This window comes from Scyliorhinus torazame, chromosome 22 (genome assembly GCF_047496885.1).
Source record: "Scyliorhinus torazame isolate Kashiwa2021f chromosome 22, sScyTor2.1, whole genome shotgun sequence".
In the NCBI taxonomy this organism is placed as follows: domain Eukaryota; kingdom Metazoa; phylum Chordata; class Chondrichthyes; order Carcharhiniformes; family Scyliorhinidae; genus Scyliorhinus; species Scyliorhinus torazame.
The window spans coordinates 84,372,953-84,395,448 of NC_092728.1; the positions used below are offsets into that span (position 1 = coordinate 84,372,953).

At 41.8% G+C, this 22,496-nt stretch overlaps 1 protein-coding gene across 7 annotated transcripts in view; it reads left to right on the forward strand.

Moving 5' to 3' along the window:
• The window catches only part of pbx3b (pre-B-cell leukemia homeobox 3b), a 358,481-nt gene that overhangs the window by 326,267 nt on the left and 9,718 nt on the right, over positions 1–22,496 (forward strand). For 4 of the 7 annotated variants that reach the window (XM_072488488.1, XM_072488490.1, XM_072488492.1 and 1 more), the window contains 4 exons: positions 80–215; positions 16,425–16,590; positions 17,141–17,253; positions 18,356–18,506. In XM_072488488.1, coding sequence (XP_072344589.1) covers positions 80–215; positions 16,425–16,590; positions 17,141–17,253; positions 18,356–18,506 — 566 coding nt within the window. The remainder of the gene's footprint in view (positions 1–79; positions 216–16,424; positions 16,591–17,140; positions 17,254–18,355; positions 18,507–22,496) is intronic. The other 3 variants (XM_072488489.1, XR_011937657.1, XM_072488493.1) reach the window with 3 other exon arrangements.

Genomic DNA, 22,496 nt, shown 5'->3' on the forward strand with positions numbered 1-22,496 from the left:
TAAGGCAGATTAAAAATTGACAAATACAGTGGTTTAATGTCAAATTAGTTTTTTAAAAAAAAAATCTTTCATGTTTTAGACGAAAACGACGCAATTTCAGCAAACAAGCAACAGAAGTCTTGAATGAGTATTTTTACTCGCACCTCAGCAATCCCTATCCCAGTGAAGAAGCCAAAGAAGAGCTGGCAAAGAAGTGCAGCATCACAGTATCACAGGTGAGCTGGGACATCTTGCAATTTCTGAATTTAGGCCAAAGGAATATACCAGCTCTTAAGTTAAAACATTGGAAAATTGACAGGCAAAACTGCTTTAGAAATGGATTAGCTGTATTGGCTGATGTTTTCTGTTGGAGGAAATCTCTTCACAGTCTATAAAATTGATGGTTGAATTGCTATTTGTTTAATCAAGTTCGCTTGGTATCACTGTTGACTAGATGAAAAAATAGACCGCAATTAACAAAAAATGTAAACTTAGAGGATTTAAAAATAATTGACTGAAAATATTTGTTTAATGTAAAAGTAATTAGACAAAATACTTGCAAATTACTGAGATTAATTCAATATTCCATCAAAAACTAAATATTTATGAAGCACAAAGAATCATGATGTTATGCAATGAATTGACCATTCCCAAAGCTCCTGTATTAAATTTTCACCATGTGGAAATGTGTTGCTATGTAAAGCAGCAATATGATCTAATTTTTGTCCAGTTGATTTTTTTACTTGTGGGATTCATGCAGCAGGTCTATGCCGCAGGTATCAAAAAAATCTCTGCCTTTATACAAGATAAGAACTGAAGTTTAAAAATATATATATTTATATCTATGTACATAATTGTTCAGCTGTTTAAGCTGAGATTTCTTTTATGTAGGCCAACAATCCCTGCATCTAATGTGCCCATCTGTCTCCTGCAGTTAAAATTAATCATAGAATCTCACAGTATAGATGGAGACCACTTCGCCTATCATGCCTGTGCCAGCTCTTTGAAAGAGCTGTTCAAATGGACAGACTTTTTCCTAATAAAGTGCTTTTCTCACTGGTGACTTGTGGAACTAGTTGTCATCTTTAGTCTGTGTCATTCTGTAACTGCACAGTAATATAAGCAGATAATTACTGTTTGATCCGTGCTTTTCATGCCATGAAGGTGTGCCATTTCTGCCATATTTTATACTTTACAGTTAGCCATACTGAGCAGGGTTATGAACAGGTTAAAAATTGCCCCTGCCCCAGCTTCCAGTTCTCTGCCTCCAACCCTCCTCCGGGCCATTTGCACAGAGGTGGGATGTGAGGCAGTAGGGTTACTCGCCTGCTCGTGGCTGGTAGCCATGTGGCTCATTTAGACCATTTAAAGGAGGCCAACTGAGATTGGCCGCAGCACTCCAGGTAGGCCTAGATAGATATTTCCTACTTGCTTGGGTGCTGCAACAGCCATAAGGCACCCTGTAGAGGCTTACTGTACTCTTCCCTTCTCTGCTCCAGTGGTTGTCTGTCTGCAAAAGCCATTTTTAAATTTCAATTTAAGAAGTTGGAGGCAGGCCTCTCCATCTTAAAGTGTCCTCTCCCTTAATTGCCGTCCATTGCAGGTTACTGCTCTTTCAAGTTGTTTCTGATTGGTCTTTCAAATTCCAGAACCCAACCAACATTCTTAATTGGTTGGTGAGCCTACCCTCTGGTCATTAAGTGGCCATTCCAGGGAAATTCACTATTTCTCACACAGTGGGTGGAATTTAATGTAGGCGATAGGCGTTTAACCCATTGGCTGGAGCTGTTGAAAGCCCTGCGAAGCCTCTTTTCAGCAGGATCCACTGCATTAAGTACCAATGAGGCACTTAATTGGACAGTGGCGGGCTTTTCCCATAATCAAGTATCCCATGAGCGGAATTCTCAGCCACCAAGCTGCCAGCCAATCAGAGGAGACTGGGGAGGGGTCGACCCTGTAATGCACCCACCAAGGCCCAGGATTGCGGAGGGATACAAGCTACAGGTAAGTGATGGCAGAAGGGAGATCCCCCCCCCCCCCCCCCCCGCACTGTAAGTCGCAAACAACCCCAGCGGGTTTTTCAGGGCTTCCTGCATGGTGAGTTCCTTGCCACTGCTTGGTGAATATCACTTGAAGCATCAGGGAAAATCTGGCGCACTACCTCTGAGTCAGGCAGTGTGGCTTTAAACTCCATATTGGGTAAATTTATTTGGGGATCATACTGTGTTGTAAGATTAATACTTAATTGCTGTGTCAGGGATTTTCAAGATGGTAGTCAGTCATCACATTGGAGAGTTCTGTGAGGCAGCTCGCTCGATAAAAGCGAGCTTTCTAAACCCACTTTTCCTTGAAAAAAGTCTCTATTAACATAAAAGATTTCTCTTTAAATTGCACACGCCAAAAATTAAACATAATAAGGTAAACCTGTAGTATAAATCAAATCTGTCAGAGGCATCTGTGAAACATGATTTGTGTTTCCACTTGTGAGACTGACCATAACTCACTTGTGACTTTGTCGCTCATGAGTTATCCAGTCAGCCTCACTTGTGGACATATAAATCATATTTTATGACTGGCCGTGACACCTACTCTATTTATACCTATCAAGGTGTTTGCTAGGTGTCATGGGTATTGGGCTTCTTTCTAAACTCAGAATGTTGAAATGTGTGGGTTAAGGTGATGCAAACAGTAATCCTGGAATACTCTGAGGCTTGTGTATCAATATTCCAGCTCATAATATATTTAAAGCGGTGTGGCTGAGGGTTAAATGGATTGCGCTTTAACTATTCATGGCTTCTGTTCTATTTTTGACATAATGATCAAGTTAACCTCTAGAGGAACTTTCAGGAGCATAATTAGAATCTGGCTTGAGGTTTGCTAATTAATTAATATTATTCCAATTGTTTCGACTAAGGTTTGAAGAAAGGTCATCCGTAAAAGATATGCTGAAAAGATAATTTCTGCTGAGTGAATACCCGACTTCTTTTAAATTTTATTCATTAATCTTGATGATCTTTGCATAATGGAAGTGTGTGTGAAATTGTGCCATGCATTTGGTTGGACCCTCCATAAGCTATTATTTGCAAAGAAGGTTTATAAAAGTTCACTCAAACTGCAGTATAAGTCTCAGTGTACCCGAACAGGCGCCAGAGTGTGGCGACTAGGGGATTTTCACAGTAACTTCATTGCACTGTTAATGTCAGCCTCCTTGTGGCAGTAATAAAGATTATTATTATTATATGAATGGGTGACAAGGAAATTATTTGCATAAGCTAAATGCTGTTGGAGAATGTTTAGGTATCAAAGCACAAGTTTCTTCAAAGTTAATGGCCGGAATTCTCCGAGCCTCCGCGCTGCAATCGCGCTCGGCGCAGGGGCAGAGAATGGGTCCGACGCCTTCCTGCGATTCTCCGGTGACCAAAGAATCGTCGCGTGTGCGCAGTCGATGCGGTGCCGGTCAGGGGTTGTTGAAAGAGGCCCCCACGGCGATTCTCCACGGACGAACGGCCGAGTTCATGCCGGCCTGGTTCACGTATGGTTCCACCCGGCGGGAATTCGGAGTCGCGGATGCGGTGGCCTTCCTGGTGGGGAGCGGGGGGATCCGTCACTGAGGGGGGACCTCCACAACGGCCAGGCCCGTGATCGGGGACCACTGATCGGCGGGCCCGCGCGATCTAGGGAGGGGCCTACTTTTTCAGTGGCAGCCCGCTGTGTGGATCCGCCATATTGCGCAGGGCCACCACCGCGCGCATGCGTGGACCCATGGCCAGAAGTGCAGGGCCCCGTATCAACAACCGAAGCTGCGAGGAGCACTCCGGGGCCCTGTTAGCCCCCTTAAAAACGGAGAATCATTCCGGACTTTCTAGAAAAAAGTCCAGAGTGATTTGTGCCCGTTTTCTCGCGGGCATGGGGACATAGCCCCATTATTGGAGAATCCCGCCCAATATTCCTGATAAGGGAATGCCTATTAACTCTGCGTTCTTCTCACATAACTTTCACATCTGTGGAAGCGGCTGTGAACATACGAATTAGTAGGAGACCACTTGGTTCCTCAAGCCTGCTCCCCCATTCAATAGATCATGGTTGGTCTAATTTTAACGTCAACTTCACATTCCTGCCTACCCCTGATAACCTTTCACCTGTTGGCTTATGAAGAATCTTATCTACTTATGCCTTTAAGATATTCAAAAACTCTGCCTCAACCTCCCTTTTTAAAAAAAAAAATTAGTGTACCCAATTAATTTTTTCCAATTAAGGGGCAATTTGGCGTGGCCATTCCACCTACCTTGCACATCTTTGGGTTGTGGGGGCGAAACGCACGCAAATACAGGGAGAATGTGCAAACTCCACACGAACAGTGACCCAGAGCCGGGATCGAACCTGGGACCTCGGCGCCGTGAGGCTGCAGGGCTAACCCACTGCGCCACCGTGCTGCAGCCTCAACCTCTTTTTGAGGAAGGAGACTTCCAAAGTCTCACAACACTCTGAGATAATATTTTCCCCCTCATCTCTGTTTTAAATGTGTGACCCCTTATTTTTAAACAGTGGCCCCTAATTCTAGATCCTCCATCAAGAGGAAATATCCTTTTGACATCCATCCTGCCAAGACCCCTCAGGATTTTATCTGTTCAATCAAGAAACTTGTGCTGACAAGTGGAACTAGTCTGGGCAAAAAAAATCAAATTCAATCAATAAACAACCAACAATAAAACTTAGTACTTCACCTGCATCAGGTCATTTATTGTGCCGGAAAGAACAAACTTGCTGCAACAGCAACTGCTGTAAAAATGGTTGAATGTCTCTGGTTATAATGAAAATCGAGACATCCTTTACACCTGGTGCTATTGATTTCTGAAAAGGAAAAATTGGATATAAAATGTTAACTAACACAAATGCACATAGGTTGGATATTGTTATAAAAATGAATGAGTTCTTACGTGACAAAGTAACAAATGTACTTTACGTCATGTTAAATTAACTGATCTCAGCCCCTTAATGAGTATATCTTCTTTGATTCCCTTAAGTGAAGGCTATGATTTTGATTAAGGAAAATTTAATTTATACTAAACAGATGACATACATGAATTTTTAAACCAGAACCTATATTTTCATGCACTATCAATGAAGGATAACCATTCAGAAAACAATTGTGGAAGTGTGAGCTCTGTTATGTTCTTCTTTGAAGAAGAAATGTTGCTATACTTACAAACATAAAACTAAAGCAGTAATGTAGCAAATGAAGTGGGAGCCTGTCTCTCCAGTGACTGATCATCGTAAAGTCCCTGGGTACCATGTCACTCTAATCTGCCAGTTACGGTTAGTGCCAGTTTACTTGATGGAGAGGCTTACAAAGGTAAGCTGCTAAGGTAAGCGAAAACTACTGTTTGGTCCCATTCACAACCACCTAAGCGATTGCACTCTGGACAGTGGATTTCATCACCTTGATATTCTGAGGGGGAAAAAAGAGAAAATCGGCCTAACGATAGTTCACAAATTAACAATTTTTATAGATTAATAGATACTTCGATCTTCAGCGTACACACAGGCACACACATACACAGATAGACACACACGCAACACACACATACACGCACCCCCCCCGTGCAGATCCATATGCACTCCCCCCATGCACTCATTCAACGTACAGTGCACACAAATATATCCCCTTTTACATATGTGCAGCTTCTCCTACACGTAAGCATCAAAGAGTTTTTCAGGTTTGAAAACCCAGCTGGTATAATAGTCATGAGGTTCAAATAAACCAACAAACTGTTAAGATTAATGAAAAACCTGAGTGCAGACAGATCATTAGAGAACACCAATAAACATTAAAAAACAAAACATAGAACTCCCTCTGTATCGCACACATTGTTTATGGCTCCCTCACTGATAGAGAAACCATAAAAGACCCTGTCGATAACATGCTGTGTGGACGGCTCCCAAGGACAGGATGGTAGTATTATCTACTGCAATTAGAAATAGAAGCACAAAGCAAGAGAGAATTTCAGCAGTTTTTTTTTGTGGGGTGTCAGATAAAATTAAGCCTATATAGTTAATATCAAATTGTATGAAGCATGTTAAGTATCCAAATATTTGTTGGAATATAGAGGAACAAAGGCCATTAAAAAAAGCCACTATAAAATTCCATTTGAATGCTTTTTTAAAATAGCAAAGAGCCCTGGGTACAGCTCACAAAACGTACTCTTTTCTAAAATCATGCGCACCAGTAAATGTGCTTTTGAATCTTAGCAGCCAGATGCAGCGAAATCCAAAGAATTGCAAGCATTTCACTCCGTGTCCTTTATTATGATCAAACCCCCTGTTCAATATTCTGAGTAAAAATAGAGACTGATGGTTCAAGTGCAGGAGAAAAGACCTGCATCAAGAGTTGCAGCAGGCTACCACGTCTGCTGTGCTTTGGCTGTAGATAAACTGTCTCATCTGTTCCACAGACACTCTGCCTGTGAGGGAAAACGCTTTATACAGAAGCAGAAGAGTGTCCTGCAGGGCATCAGGAATAGTGAATATGTATACTGCAGAAGGCACTGGCACACCGACAGAAGGCATTGGGAAATAATAGAGATGTGCCACTGCACAATAGTTACAGTATCATTTGTTAGCCTTTAATTTTACATTTTATGCAACAATTTACATATTCTTTTTAATTAATTTCTTGCTGCTCAATTAGGATAATATAAAATGGACAGAATCTTGCTATATTTTCTCAAGTGTCCACCGAGAAAACCAGGGAGAATCCCGCTGTCAGCGCCAGTGGGAAAACTCTCAGAATATTCAGCCTCTTCAACAATTTTCTTTCCTCCATGTGATTCACGCCACGCTCATGCCAGCTTGCCTGTGATACGCTCTCCCCGGCAAAACGTAGGGCAGGATTTACAGACCAACCCACCACGTGTTTTTCAGCAGTGGAGGTGACCCGCCAGCGGGATTTACCGACCCAGCCATTGTCAATGGGATTTCCCGATGACTGCACCCTCCTTGCCGGGAAACCCGTGTGCTAGCGCGGGACCGGAATACCCCGTTGGTGTGAACAGCCAGTGAATCACACCCTCTATCTCTGTAATCAGTGGATGCTCCATTTAAATGCCCCAGCATTCCCCAGCACTTGTTCCAAGTCCAGTAGGGGAGATGACTGCCAGCAAGACACCACCAAGATTCATGGAGGGAGCCCTCACCCAACTCCTGGATGGTTTGGAGCAGAGGCGCGACATCTCCTACCCACGGTCACACAGACGTCCATTAAGCAAGCTCACCACCCCCGTCTGGGAATCAATGGCTATGTTAGGGAGTGCCAGCTCGCTCCACAAGAGGCTAGGGCAACAGTACCGGAAGAAGGTGAATGACCTTCTTCGTGCAGCCAGGACAAGTCTGCCTCCTAATGTCTTCCGTTGCACATCTTCGCACGTCCATCACACCGCCACAGTGATCTCTCACCCAGCCACTCACGGATTCCCAACACTTGTCATGGTGACCCTGCTCCCCCCATGCCCAAGCTGAGAAGCCTAACGCCTTATGAGGAGAGAGTCCTTGAGCTGGCAGGCAAGGAGCAAGACTGCACCTGTGCAGAGGGTGACGTGGAGCAGCAGACAAAACTCTTGCATTACTTGGCACAGGTGGTCCACTGTCCCCTGGGACAGACACAATCTTCTCCGGCGCTGGACCTCTGATATCTGGAGATAGGAAGTTCTGCAGCAGCACACCCATGGCTGGTAGTGTCTCCTCCGAGGCTTTGTTATCTGTGGCCCTGCTCCCAGAAGATCAATGGGCCCTGCTTCCCCCTGCTCTGCAAGGCTCTTTTCCTGGCCGCAGGCAGCAGCATGCCAATTTTGCTGCTGGTCGATCACAATCATTGGAATCGCTTGCTCAACTGGCTCCATGATTCTCCCGAATCAAAAACTGAAAGAAAAAGAACATCAAAGTGAGTGATGAGGAGTCCTGACAATGAACTGACCCACAGCCTTCTCAGAATCTGGGACATCCATCCATGTGCATCCCCCTATGTATGTGCCCTTCCACTAAACCTCACTCCTTCCTCTGTCACAAAGTAGCCTCTTTCCATAATTGTTTATCTCAACTCCACTTGAATGAAGCGCTTCGCTTCAGCAGACCGCGTGACTCCCCGCCCCCAAGGGTGAGGAGTTAGGGCAGTTGAGTGCATTCAGCAGACCTGCATTCTAACCTCACAGGGGAACAAGACATTGCCCCCCCACCCCCCACCCTAGGTCCAGGCAGTCGGCGACTGAGGAGGTTGTCCAACCTGACTGCCAGCCCCACTACCGCAGCTACATTCACAGCCGGGTGTTCCTGGAGATGGTCAAGCATTCGGAGTCCACCGGCAGCATTGAGGCCTTCCATGCCCGGTGGACATTGCAGGGACTGGGGTGCATTATTGACCCTCTTATGCTGTTTTATGTTTCATTTTTGATTTGTTTGTGTTAAAGGTGCGGTCTCTTTTATTTGTCCCTCAATTAATTGATTTGGTTTACTTGGTTACTTGATCTCCCTCAAAATAGTGTATAGGTCATGAACTGGTAAAACCACAAACCCAGAGCAATGCTCAGGGGTTCCCGGCTCGAATCCCATCACAGTAGATAGTAAAAATTGTACTGTGGCAGGCAAGGCTGAGCTGAAAGATTTTTGGGTTTCTCCTGTGGCCTAGGGGTAGGTCACTGAACTGATAAACCACAAACCTGGAGCACTGCTCTGGGGTTCCAGTTCAAATCTCACCACGGTAGATGGTTAAATTTAAATTTGAGTTCTGAAATAAACACACTCCCCCAGCTTTCATGTGCTGCTGATTAAATGAGCCTTCCAACTTGAACAACCTGCCAGTCAGACACTAATTCCTGATGGCCTGGCCTCCATAACCAGACTCTTGAACTTCTACAGCGCCCTTGCCCTCTGGCTTTAACAGTGATGCCTGATTGTGAGGGTTCATTCTTACTGTAGTCATCCCCCGCTCTGTGTGAGAGGCTTCAGACCTCATGAGGCTGGAAAACAGCCCTTGTCAGCATCCTCTAATCTGCCATTCAGCCTGGCCTCTCATGGGATCCCACCCAAAAACCGCACTGTCGCTCCTAGTGCTGACCCTCTGGATTCACTTACTCCCACCCACTTTCCAGCTGTCGCTCTGGAAAGTCAACCCTCAGCAGTGATATTGCCACAAGCCCAGCAAGCAGGACACGGGGAGTGCTGGCAGCATACCAGCCACCAAACCCCTTTAAACCAAGAGGCTCAGGACCGCTAGTGCATGCGACTGAGCCCACACCCTGTGATGCCGCGATAGAACCCCCCCCCCCGACTCGAGTTGAACTAATTTGGGTTCGCCCTGTCCTCTCCACTGCAACCGGCACCATGGATGGTAATGCCGACCTCAGCGCATACCTCCAATATCCCCATCGGAGGTGAGGTGGGCAGTTTTTCGTTTTCATATATCGCTTGTGAATCACGCCGGCGTGACGTCACACCAGTGATCGATGAATATTCATTGAGTGGGGGGCTGGCAGGAGGGTTCGCTATGATAATATAATATATTAAAATTAAAATTTTCCAGCAAGGGGCCAGGAAAATGAGTAAACACATAGTCAGCGGTGAGGATGGTATTTTCCGATTCTCATTGAATTTTCTGATTCTCACCAAATTTTTCGCTCATGTCGCTGTTGGCTAATGCGGGCTCAAAATAGCCCCAAGACCTATATTGCTTTTCCAATGTACTTTTCAGTAATTTGATTCTGTTTAAACCATTATAAAAGAAACAGGGGACACAGTTGTCTGATAGGTTATTTCTCAATACATTTTTCAGTGTGAATATCTTCACGCACTGCCAGTTACTGTCAGCAGAGGAGGTCTTTACAGGTACAAGAACAGATCTAATATACAATAAAACCACAACATTAACAATAAAAAAGTGACAAGCACCGGGCAACGAAACATAAACTAAAGGCAGATATGGCAAATAAGATCATTTGACCTTTGCTCTCATGATTTATAACATCTGCCTGTACACTAGATTATGGTAGCATAATGGCTATGTTATTGGATTAGTAATTCATGAGGCCTCGACTAATAATCTGGAATGTGAGTTCAAATCCCATGAACTGAATCTGAATTCAGTTTTTAAGATCGGAAATAAATATTGTGAAATCTGCTGAATTGTCATGGAAATTCAACTATTGTCCTTTATGGAAAGAAACCAGTTGCCCTTACTGGTCTAACTCCAGTCCCACATTAATGTTGGTTTACTCTTACTTAACTGCCACCTGAAGTGGCCTAGGCAGCTACTCTGTTGTATTAGTTCAAGATGATGGCCTACCATCTTCTGGTAAACTGTTTTAGCAATAAACTGCCGCCTTCAACAAAACTCATATCTCAAGAATGGATTGAAAAAGATGAGCCTTCAAGGTTTTTTCTAAAACTCTTAAGAGAAACAAAGTAGATTTTTCCCTATTCATTTGTACCACATTTACTGTGGCAGATTGAAGTTAACCCATTACTCAGGGACCACTTTGTTCCAATGTAAATGATTCAATTTTGAGGATTTGTTCAAGTTGAGTACACAATGTGTTGAACCATTTAACTTGGGTTTCCTTACACTAAACAGCCTTTAGGTCTAAAGCAAAGATGGCACTTCTCCCCTTACTGGCAATCCACTGGTTTCACTCAGAATTACCAGTCTCTAACGCCTACAGTGATCAACTAAGTTTTGAGGTAGATAAACATTTTGAGAAAAGAGTTGCATGTGGACAAGTGTCTGCACTTTTCCTAGCTGCCCAGACTTTTCTGACCAGTGAGAATAGCACGATACTAATCAATATGAATGCGACCGCTACCATGTTGAATTTTTTGTGGGGTGGGGGTGAAAGGCTTGATCATATTTAGGTCACTACTGCCTATAAATCAAGCAGCTTTTTGGGTGAAGAACGAACACGTTAACATTACAGCCACTTTGTATGAAAATGTATTAACAGTCTGTCACATTGAGAGGTTTGAAACACAAACTCCTGGATATATACTTTGTTCATTATCATTCACGTTTGTTGTGTGCTACTACATGTGTGCATTTTACTTCAAGTTAAGTTAAAACACGTGTTAAATTGTTCAGATAATAATTTGATCTATCTTTTTAGAAAATTCTGTGTCCTGTAGCTTATGCAATGTGTGGGCACACAGCACACTCAAATATTCAAACTACTTTTATTTGAAGGCTTCAGACACAACAGGCCATTGATTCTGTGTCTATTCTTAGCCAATGTGGGTCGCACAGTCCCAGTCACTCAGTTCACGAGTGTGCCCAGGACTGGGCCTTTCTGAACTATTCATTGTCTGTCTCGTCTGAAAATGTGCCCAGATAAGGCACCTGTTCCAGCAGAGGATATAGCTTTTGTTAACTAAAGAGACCACATTATCTTTTGTGCTACATTACAGAGAAAGTTGCGCAACAAATTAACTTTTTTTTGCATTGTTGGAGGAGCCGGAATTAATGCAATCCAAGATTAGATTAGGAAAACTAAGGTCATCCCACATTTATATTCAAACATTCTAAGCCATTGATTTGTCACTTAACAGAAATGCTTATCAGAAGTTAATAATTTAATAAAGTGAAATCAGAGAATGTTTTAAACTAAGAACAGTTGTGACATTTTCCTGATAGTGAAGTTTAACAATGTGAATATCTATGGATTCTTGTAGTAAAGGCATACGAAAGCATAAAAACTGTTTAAAAAAAATAAAAAAATTCAGTCCATTAAGATATTCAACTGGGCTCTCTCTGGGGTATATATCAGCTACTATTTCCCCCTGAAGGGTATGCAGTGACCACTGCTAATAAATGCATGTGTAGATATTCAGCAAGAACAGAATTGGGCTTCAAAGTAACAAAAAATATGATACTGTAGATACTGGAATTCTGAAACGAACATAGAACATGCTGGAAGCACTGAGTAAGTCAGGCCCAACATCTGTGAAGAAAAGCAACAAATCATCCTTTCAGGCATTGCCCTTCAAAAGAACCAGAAACTAAACTATGGGCAATGTCTGAAGCTTGTTGCTTCTCTCCAAAGGTGCCATGCCTGGCTATTTTGGATTTGAACGTGATGTGCTCTGTGACCAGTCCAATTTTAACATGACAAACTTAAATGAGCTGCAAGATGGTTTCTAGTGCCGTGGAATAATATTGCAGTACAGAGTAAGCCTTCCAAAGAAGAGTGGAAATGTAGCATGGGAGGGAACCTTCTCAGAATTCAATATGTCTTCACCTCAGTAAGAATGTCATCTCAGACAACCGCAGGTGAAAAAGCCATCCCTCTCATCAGATGAGGTGTACTTGTTCCTGAAGTATAAAGATCCCAATAAATCATTCTGTTCATTTTAATTCTGAGTTAACCCATTCTGATCAATGCATAAATATTTCCCTAGCCAATTTCTCAAAGAAACACATTTGGGCTCCAAATTAAACATGACGCAACCACCTAAAATGGAATGGAATAAATTAGGTGCACTCGTGAAGAACTGTTTTATACTTCTTACAATGATTTAAAACTTGGAATGCTGTAGTGAAAACTCTGTAACCAAATTATCTGGGGCTTAAAAAATTATAATCTTTTATTGCTTAATTTACATTTTAATATCTAAAACAAATCTTTGGAGCATTATTTAACAAAGTAAGCCATCTTTTACAGCAGTACCTTGGACCAGTGCAGTTTGGAGAGATTTTAACAACAAAGTAATTGAAGCTAACAACAGCAATACCATCCTTTTGAAATCCTTTTGTACATTTGCATTTAGAATTCAGGTTAATCGCACAAGGATACGCCTAATGTCCCAATTCTGATCACAACAAAATGCTCCAACTAAAGAGAATCACAATATGTCATTGTGGTTCCAGATACGGTGTTACTATTATTATGTATCCATCTTCCTATCAGATACAGCCCATGGAATTTTGGATTCTATCTGCTTTTACAGTTTAAAAATGTACTACCATTGACGCTCAAGCCTGATGAATGTTTTGAAACCGAAATGGGCAGACATCAGTATAATATTACAATTACCTTGGGAGTAGCAGTAAAAACATGAGCTGTTACAGGCAAGCTGATAGGGCTTCCTCCATCCTGACAGTTTATTGATTGTATGATTTCTACTTATCATATTTTTCTAGACAAATTCAGGCTGGACAAAAAGTATTTTTTCTCTTGAAATATATTTGAAAAGGGTTTTTTAAATTGTGTGTGGATCCAGCTCTTTTCCCTTTGTAGTTCTGAGGGTAAGGACATCAGATAATTGTCCTTTCTTCCTTTGCTCCAATTAAACCCTGCTTGTTAGTTAACCTGAAGGTAAACTCATCAAACAACCAATGTCAAGGAAACACTGCCCACAGTGGTTTGTATGAGTGGTCATTAATTTTAATTGCCTTGATATTAAAGATGAAGAAGCACAGAGTCTGGAGTGCTGTAGACGATCTGATGTCGTGCAAAATCTCTCCTCATATTTTAGTTGGGTGCGAAAGATATAAAATTTTAGTACACAGCCTGGAATTTATTACACGTAGTCAATGGTTGCTGTTTTTTTAATCTTTGTGCATCTGTGAATGTTTGCACTATAGGGATACACTATAGTCAGGAACTGTTAATATGATTACTACAATAATTGTGATGGATTTCTTGACGTGTGGTCATGCTCTGGTATTCTGTATAGCGTGTTCCCCAGTAATCTTCTGTTGACAGTGCCTGGTAGTGTGAGATGTAACACTGAAGCTAAATAGTATAACATAACTGTTGTGGTTAAAATGATTTATAAAACATACAAGATCTTTAAAAATGGTTTAAAATAAAGATTTCAGTGGAATGCACTGCTATGTGTTGGGTTACGTTCTTTCCTGCTGCAGTATCTGCTTAATTACCACAATTCGCTGCTTTGTTCTTACAAGTATGTTGTGAGATGCCTTTCATGCCAAGAAGGGAGATAAAATCAGATGGAGAGTTTTTCACCTTATACTTATGAAACTCCCAGGACAGGATTTTGACGCCAATATAGGGATGGAAAAGGAATTTCCCAATGTCGGTCCATTGCCGACTCCAGGCATTTTCCTGGAGGCTGGGTCGGGCATGGAATGGCTACCTATCTGCAAGCAGTGAGGAGCTTGTACGGAAAATTGCGAGGCCAATTTAGGCCATTGACCAGAGGCCAATTGGACTCTTCCAGTTGGCCTGTGTATTTCCCTTAGCGTTGGGAGGCCAGCAGATGCCTAGAAGTGACAAACAAGGGGCCAGTGCTCCAGAAACATAAAGGCCCCACCACAGCTGCCATATCTACCTGGCCACAGCTGCAGTCACAGGCCGCTGCATGAAGGGGTTTCCCCTCCATAATGGTGCTCTGCTAGCAGTGATATCTTCTTTACTTCACTGTCAATTTTTTAATAAGGATACGAGGGCGCTTCAAGATGAAGGTACCCTTTTTCTCCCTTAACTGCAACAGCAGGCTGCAGCTCCTTCCATGCTGGAGTGCCTCATATTGATTTGGGAGCCTATTGCCACGATTCCTAATTGGAAAAGAAACATGTCTTTTGGTCACCAATTGGCAAATCATGCACAAATCGCTGACGTAATGAGTAGCTGGAATCACTTTCAATCCCGACTCCAAATAGAAAATCCTGCCCCTCTCCTGAGAGGCACTGTTTGAAGTCTGGAAGCAAGCCACTTACCAGAGGTCGCCCAGGAGAATAGTGGCTATGGATAAGATGGTGGTGGTGAGAGGAGAGGTAGAAATTACAAAAAAGTATTGTGCTACAATTTTTCACATTTTATGTCAGATGGTTGTTCCTCTTTGTTATGGCCTGTTCACTTTGACTGCAAGATTGTTTGCTATTCTATTTGTAATCAAAGTAAACTGTGAAAACTTGGTGATCAAAAGAATGGAAAATTATACACATTAAAAAAAGATTTTAAAGTATTTGGATTTGAATGATTACAGAAACTTCTTGGGCTTTGTTCTGAGTTTATTGAATCATCTGAGGCCTTTGAGTGTCATACAGTTACAAAAGACCCATCCAGGTTGATATTCTCTTCAAATCACCTTAATTTTTTCTTGTGCTCTGCTTACCATGTTTATGTGAATTTTTGAGTATTCTTCTGATTCAGTTAACCCACTTAAAATAAACAGGATAATGGCTGCATTAAAATAGCAGACTATAGAATTGTAGGTGAATGTATTAATTAGTATATTACCAGAGCAAATTAAACCACCTTGCCATGTGTGTACTATAAAGGATTAAAATATGTTGCACTGTCATTGGCATTGTTGAAACATTTTTTACTCACACCACTAAGATACAAATTTAAACAAGAAAGACATTTACTCCCTAGTCTTCTACATGACACCAGGTTAACAGCTTTCAATCGGTAGCAATAGTAGAAATATTCCCTTAACTACGCAATCAGTGGTAAGATATTAGACAAAATATTGTAAATAGCACGTGGGTGAAAAAATAACCAGCACATGCGTATGGGTTAAGGTCTATTCCCAAACCCAGGAGTTCACCTGGAGTTCCTGAATCATTCAGCCTTAGCTCTAGCACTTTATGTCATCTGATTGGGTCACTGCTCTCTGACTCATTCCCAGGTATTTATTGTTGTGCTTATTTTCATGAATAATCTGAGTGTTGGTAAAGTAGAATGAATAATATATAACATCAGTGACATTGTTTTGGAACACATAGCAAATTCAGCTGCTCTCTGGTTATCATGTTTTGACCCTTGAAAATAAAAATGCTGCATCATCCTAGCTTTGCCCCTGTTGGCCACAGTACAACTTATTACTAACCAATTTATAAGGATCCCTGCACAGGTTAATGCAACACAGATCCTGATTCTAGTATGTTCAAAGGAAGAATACAAAACACCAGCTCATTTAATATTGATTTACATCACTCTATTCATATTCATTTGACTGAACATGATTTAAAGTGTAGGGCTGCCAGGTTGTTCCAGACCAGAAACAAAGAACAATGGCATTTCCAGGCCTTCTCATTTTACCACTTACTTCTCAAAGAAAAGAATGCACTTTGAAATCAGCTCAATAACAATTTTTGATTGGCAGGTGGCATTTAATGCATCAACAATTACTTCTTTATTATTAATGTTTCGGTTGATATTTTTCAATTTTTTTCCCAGTGTAATCACATCAGTAAACTTGAAAATGCACGTCGTATATGTGTATGTAATCCCTTGTGTATCTGTTCTATCAAGAGACAGACAGAATCGTGACATGCTCCAGTCCCTAATAACATACAACCTATCCTTGATTATTGCTTAATTAGTCAAGATACCCACTGAAAAAGTTGGAAATTGCGAATGTGACTTGACATCGAGAAGTAATAATATAGTAGCGTATTTGGCCGTGTCTTTTGAAACTCTGCATCCTCCTTTCCTCAGGTATCAAACTGGTTTGGCAATAAACGGATCAGGTACAAGAAGAACATCGGAAAGTTCCAAGAAGAAGCCAACCTATATGCTGCAAAAACCGCTGTAAACGCTGCACATGCTGTGGCAGCTGCTGTCCAAAACAGCCAAGCAAATTCTCCCACTACACCCACCTCTGGTAAGTGCAAAGATTCTGTTGCACAGTGCACTACTTGTTGTTATTTTGGTTTGCCATAAAGCAGCATATTTTTATCAGAACAAAAACTTTACTTTTTTAAAAAACAAACTGTTAAAATTATGTTACTGCTTATATTAAAAAGTGCCACGGTTTCCATGTTTAAGCCCCACTTCTAATTGCATTTGAGATTTAATTCAAAATTTTGTGGCGATTCTAAAAACATTGGTTTCTAATTTCTCAATAAGGTAAGTTCCATGGTGTCTCCATAGGCTGTTGCCCATTATAAAACCAGCAAGCATCACTTTAGAATTCACTGATTCAAACCTTGCAGGTTGTTATTTGACAGAACAGAGATTTTTTAAAAAGGCATTCCTCATTCTGTAAAGACTCTGCACAGTTTTCTTAATGCTTTACATGCGATGGAAGGCCTGCTGTTTCTTTTCTCGGTTTCCTTATTTCTGTTTCTTTCTTGTGTGCTCTTTCTTTTGAGAACTTTGGGGAGAGATTTAAAGCCCTCTGTGATTCAGGTGCCTGACTCTTTCCTTTCCAGGTTCTTCTGGTTCTTTTAACCTACCAAATTCTGGGGACATGTTCATGAACATGCAGAATCTGAATGGGGATTCTTACCAAGGGTCCCAAGTCGGAGCCAATGTGCAATCACAGGTAGGAAGAATGCCCAATATTAGGGCCTAGGTAGCAGAGTAGGGCGTAGAAATTAAAACTGCCTTACTCTGACCTATAGCCCAGTAAATATTCTGTACCTAAAGTACAGATTAATTAAATTATCCATTCCGCTGCTTTGATATTTATCATTATTGTTTTGAGTCCGTTATTTGTGATGTTCCGTGTTTGACTTTAAAACTATGTGAATGCAGTCGGCTCTGGCTTGAGCAATTAGGGTGGGGTGGGTGGAAAATTGGAGAATTTGATGATTGGTGTAAGCTTTTGCCATATTCATTCACAGCTTTCTTCTCATTTTTTTTCATGCCTTATGTTTTTTGAAACCTGTTTCTTTCTTTCAAAATAAGAATGATTCATTCTAGGAGTTTGAAGACTGTGTCTGTCAAAGTTTCTAATATTAATGGAGGCACTGGGAGAGGTTGGGTACCCACATTCACCAAATAAATGAAGCCAGTTTAGCTAAAAAGTGTTGAGACTTTTTTTCCCTCTTTCAGCCATTTAAATGGACAAAAAGGCAGCAATTAAAATACAGAATAACTACATAAGTATTACTCTTAATAATGTTTTTATGTAAATGACATAAGGTGAGTACAGTACTAGTGTTTTTTCCAGTAATTTAGTTATCGTTTATCAAAGAGTAGGCTATATTACAAGAAAACAGTGTAGTTTTTCACTGTTTGTCATCCTCAATGTGGTCATTTGTGTAAAAAGTGTCAGTAAGTGACTGCACTCTGTTAAGAGTGATCCATTAATTTGATACTGACAGACAGCATGCTGACTGGGCTGTAGAAAGCCTTTGCCTGTAATTTATTTGTTGGGTGCAAAATAAAATTATAGGAACCCTTTGGCAGAAATTGCAGAATTCAGCACGTGCTTAGTCAGCTTAGCCTGACATCTTTAAAAAGCAAATTTTAACATAATGGGCAGTAGCTTAAAATATTTAAAATGAAATGACATATCCTAATAAAATGAAGGCAGTGTGGCAGGCTTACACATCTCAATCTACCAGATAATTTCCTGTAAGAGAAAGACAGCTCTGTTGCATCAAGTCTGACATGTTCCTTTTTGTTTGCTTTTGCTTCAGGTGGATTCCCTGCGTCATGTTATCAATCAGACGGGCGGATACAGTGATGGTCTTGGAGGGAATTCACTGTACAGTCCACACAGTTTGAGCGTAAGGAACACTTTTATTTCTGTGTCCGTAGAAGAAAACGAAAAGCTAAAGCCGTGCCAGTGTAAGCCATTATAGTTTCTTAATTTAGCTTTTGATGGCAGAGAGGGTTACGTTATCCAGATTGAACAAAGCACCACTAAATTCCTTAGTGGAATGCCTCTAGAAAGAATTGATGGTTGTGATATGTGAGAAAATTAGCTCTGTTTGCTGAAACAAAAATGCACAGTTTTAAAAAAAGATAGTAAACTTTTGTTTTATTAATTTAAAATCCGTGTAAAATACTCAGTGTTGGATGTATCATTGGTCAAAAGCTCTGGCTGAAAGACGGAATGTTAAATTGTCCTTGCCTGTAGCATTTTGGAGTCATGGATTTTATCTTTGTTGATGAGGCCTGAGAAGGTGTCATGTAATAGTGCAGTGCATTATAGCACACTGGTCTGATATAGATGTTGTGAGATTTTTATTGTTTTCTTAAATGGAAAGGATATAATTTGGTGAATGTCCCTGCAGGACCCTATCTCTTCAAAATTCTATTAGATTTTGACACGGTAAGGATCAGAATCTCAGTGTACTAAACTAATCCAAATTTGTTATTTTTTAAGCACTGCCCTTCTGACTAATCACATTGTCTTCATAGTGTTCCAGGAAAACCTGCAGGGACTAAATTGGATAGCCCTGGACACGGGCAACGCGATTGTGATACACAATTAACCCATGCCCGTTGATTGCACTGCAGGGAGCATGCCAATCTCATGCTGTCTGCTAACGTGAATAATCTCTGCATTTAGCCAATAAATGGCATAGTTAATGCTGGTTGGAAGCGGGGCCCAATTTTGTGAGTGGCTAGCACCACCTAAAATTTGTCCTTCTTAAAGCTAACTTCACCTCTTAAAGAGGAGATTCATTGTGGCTGAAGCAGGTGCTAGGAGTCACGATTGAAGAGAATGTGTCCTAGAAAGACTGAGAAATGGCATAACATGAAAGAACGCAAACTCCAAGCTTTTTAGATGCTAAATATATTGGGAGAATGGATATGCTCTTTATTTGCTTGGGCAAAGATAACCCTCCCAACATTTAGCTGGGAGGCAATGGGTGCATTTAGCCATGGAGGCCAATGCCCAGAGCCAAGCCCCAAAGATCTGGGAGCAATAGGTTTGGTGGCCTCCGCAGCCAAGGTCAGTGAATGAATCTTCACACACACTATTCTCCAGAGCTCGCCTCAGCCACTGCTCAGGTCACCACACTCCATCACCCACCAAGCAGCAATCTTCATCAATCAGACCTCATGGCTAAAATTCATATACTTTACCATGCCCTTACAAGTCTCACACCCACATCTCACAGCTTACGCATACTCCCAGCTATTCAACCACAACAGCCAAATCAGACAAATAACATTCATTGACACACTTTACTCTCTCTTGCAGGGCAAGGTAGCACACAACCTGAGGAAGCAGGAACTAACCAGAGGTGGACAGGTGTACTTCTATGTCCTGACCACCAAAGAGATACTGCTGGCCATTGTTAGATCAATTATTGCTGAGGCCATGGCTAGTGACAGACTTGAAACCATCATAATTGGTGGTATCCTTATCCCTACTTTTAACATTACCCTTATGTCTTTTTCCTTTTGGATACTCAGCAGGTGCAACCTTCCGGGTCAAAAAGAGAGTGATGTTGCAGACACAGCATTGTCACTTGATTTCACATACATCCACCAACTCAGATACTGACACCATGGGCTGGATTCTCCGCCCCGCTGCGCCACATTTCTCTTTCACCCCGCCGGCGGGATGCTCCGTTACGCCGTCTGGTCAATGGGGTTTCCCATTGTGGGGCGGCCCCACGTCGTCGGGAAACCCCCGGTTTGCTGGCAAAATGGAGCATCCCGCTGGTGGCGAATCCAGCCCCATGTGTTTGTTATGGGACAAATTAACGGTGGAATCTACATTTGATGAGACACTGGGCACAAGTAAATTGCAGCCAGGGCGGTGGGCAAAGATGGCACAGGAACCAGCCTGCCAGAGGGCAAGGTATGTTCCGTTGCATAGAATTCAGATCAGGTCTTCTTGGGGTAGCTTACAGAAGAATGCTGAAGAGTATGAATTATTTCCATGCTGCGTATGTGTGCATGGATTACGCACCAGAGTCATTAGCCATGCTGTCAGCAGTTAATCTTTGTCAACCAGTAGCCACCCTTTGGTTTGCCTTCTGCAGAATGAAGGCATCATCAGTGGCAGCCTTTGACCTGCGTCATTCGCTACATATGGTCAAACACCAGCTGGATATTGAGGAAGTGGAATCCCTTTCATTTTCGATCAAGGACAGAAAGTTGACATGCGACGCCTGCAAAGTGATGGGCATGCGATCAGTGGCACCCTGCACCATGGGGAATCTACTACCATAGCAAAGATATGTGCTCATTCTGCCTACTTGTCCCTGGCAAGTGAGAATGAAGAGTCGTTAGCACTTTTTCAATTCCTTACACAAAACTGTACAGCAAACCAAAATCATGCAAATATCTCTAGCTCTCGCCTGGAAGGAGCAAAATGCATAAAACCTCATTGCTGTTGTCACCTTCACAACCACTAGCAATGTGATCCTAGCCTTGTTCTGAGGCTCTGGAATTGCAGTTCCAGCAACTGGCAGATTTCAGTCTGAATGTTTTCCTGAAGTGCAGGCATCTCAGGCATTGTTCTTTACTGAAGCTCAGGTCTGAAAATTGCTCCGTGTTAATACTGGCGGTTATGACCTCCAGCTGAGAGCTGTTCTCCCCTTCCCCATCCTCCTTCCCCTTCCAGCATCTTGTCCTGCTCAGCTGTGTTAATTCTCCAAGTCATGTTGTATTCTAAAGGGAATGCATATGTGCCCATTTCTGGGAGCAATTTGTTTGTGCTGAAACTTTGAAATCTGCAAAAGGTCCTGCAGCACTTGCCCCTGTAGACGTCTGCAATTTGAAACATCCATAGAATGCACCAGACATCTATGGAATCATAGCAACAGCCAAAATAAATTAACCAAGAACTAACCTGTATCACTGTAAGCCATCACTATGACTATCTAGTTCTACTTCTATAACATCGCCCATCTTTGCCTTGTTGCAACTCATCTGTTGCTGAAATACTTATTCATGTTTTTATTACCTCTAGACTTGTCTATTCTAACACATCCTAGCTGGTCTCTCATATTCTACCCGTCGTAAACTTGAGGTCATCCTAAACTCTTGCCAGTATCTTAACTCGCACCAAGTACCATTCACCTCTCACCCCTATGCTCACTGTCTTACATGTCATCCTGGTCAAGCAATGACTTGATTTTATAATTATCACTCTGTTTTCAAACTCCTCCATGGCCTTCCCTCTCCCTATCCCCATAATACCCCCACAACTCTCCAAGATATCATACCTCATCTATTACTGGACTCTGAAGGACCTCCAATTTTAACCAATTTGCCTTTGGTAGACATGCCTTCAACTGCCTGAGCTGTATCCTTCCCTATGTCTCGCCACCTCTCTTCATCACTTTCTTCCTTTACTACATTCATTGTAATCTACCTCATTGACCAAGGTTTTGATAATTCTACCTAAAATCTCCTTATGTGGCTCATGATTTCTTTTATAATGCTCCTGTGAAGTGCTCTAGGATATTTTATTACATTAAAGGCCCTATACAAATATAAGTTGTTGTTGTAGTTGGATTCCTTTATATAGCACAGGTGGGATGGAGTTGTGGGCTCTTGCCTGCTGTTGAACATGTATCCGGCAATGTGACGTTAAGAGGGGATGTTGACTGGGGTGTTGAGCCCCAAAATGGCACCACTGACATTGTATGTCATTTGGAGCTCGGAGGGCACGCAGAGTCCAATAGACACCGCCAAGCCCACGGTTTCACCCAGCTTGTCTAAATATAGCTACTCTAGAGTTTGCAGTAAGTTTGCAGATTTGGTAAATACGAAAGGTGAAAATTGAACAATACGTCTTAAATTTGGAAATGTTGATGTTAAGGATGTTTCACAAGACAAAAAGATGTATGTTATACAATGTAAACCAGG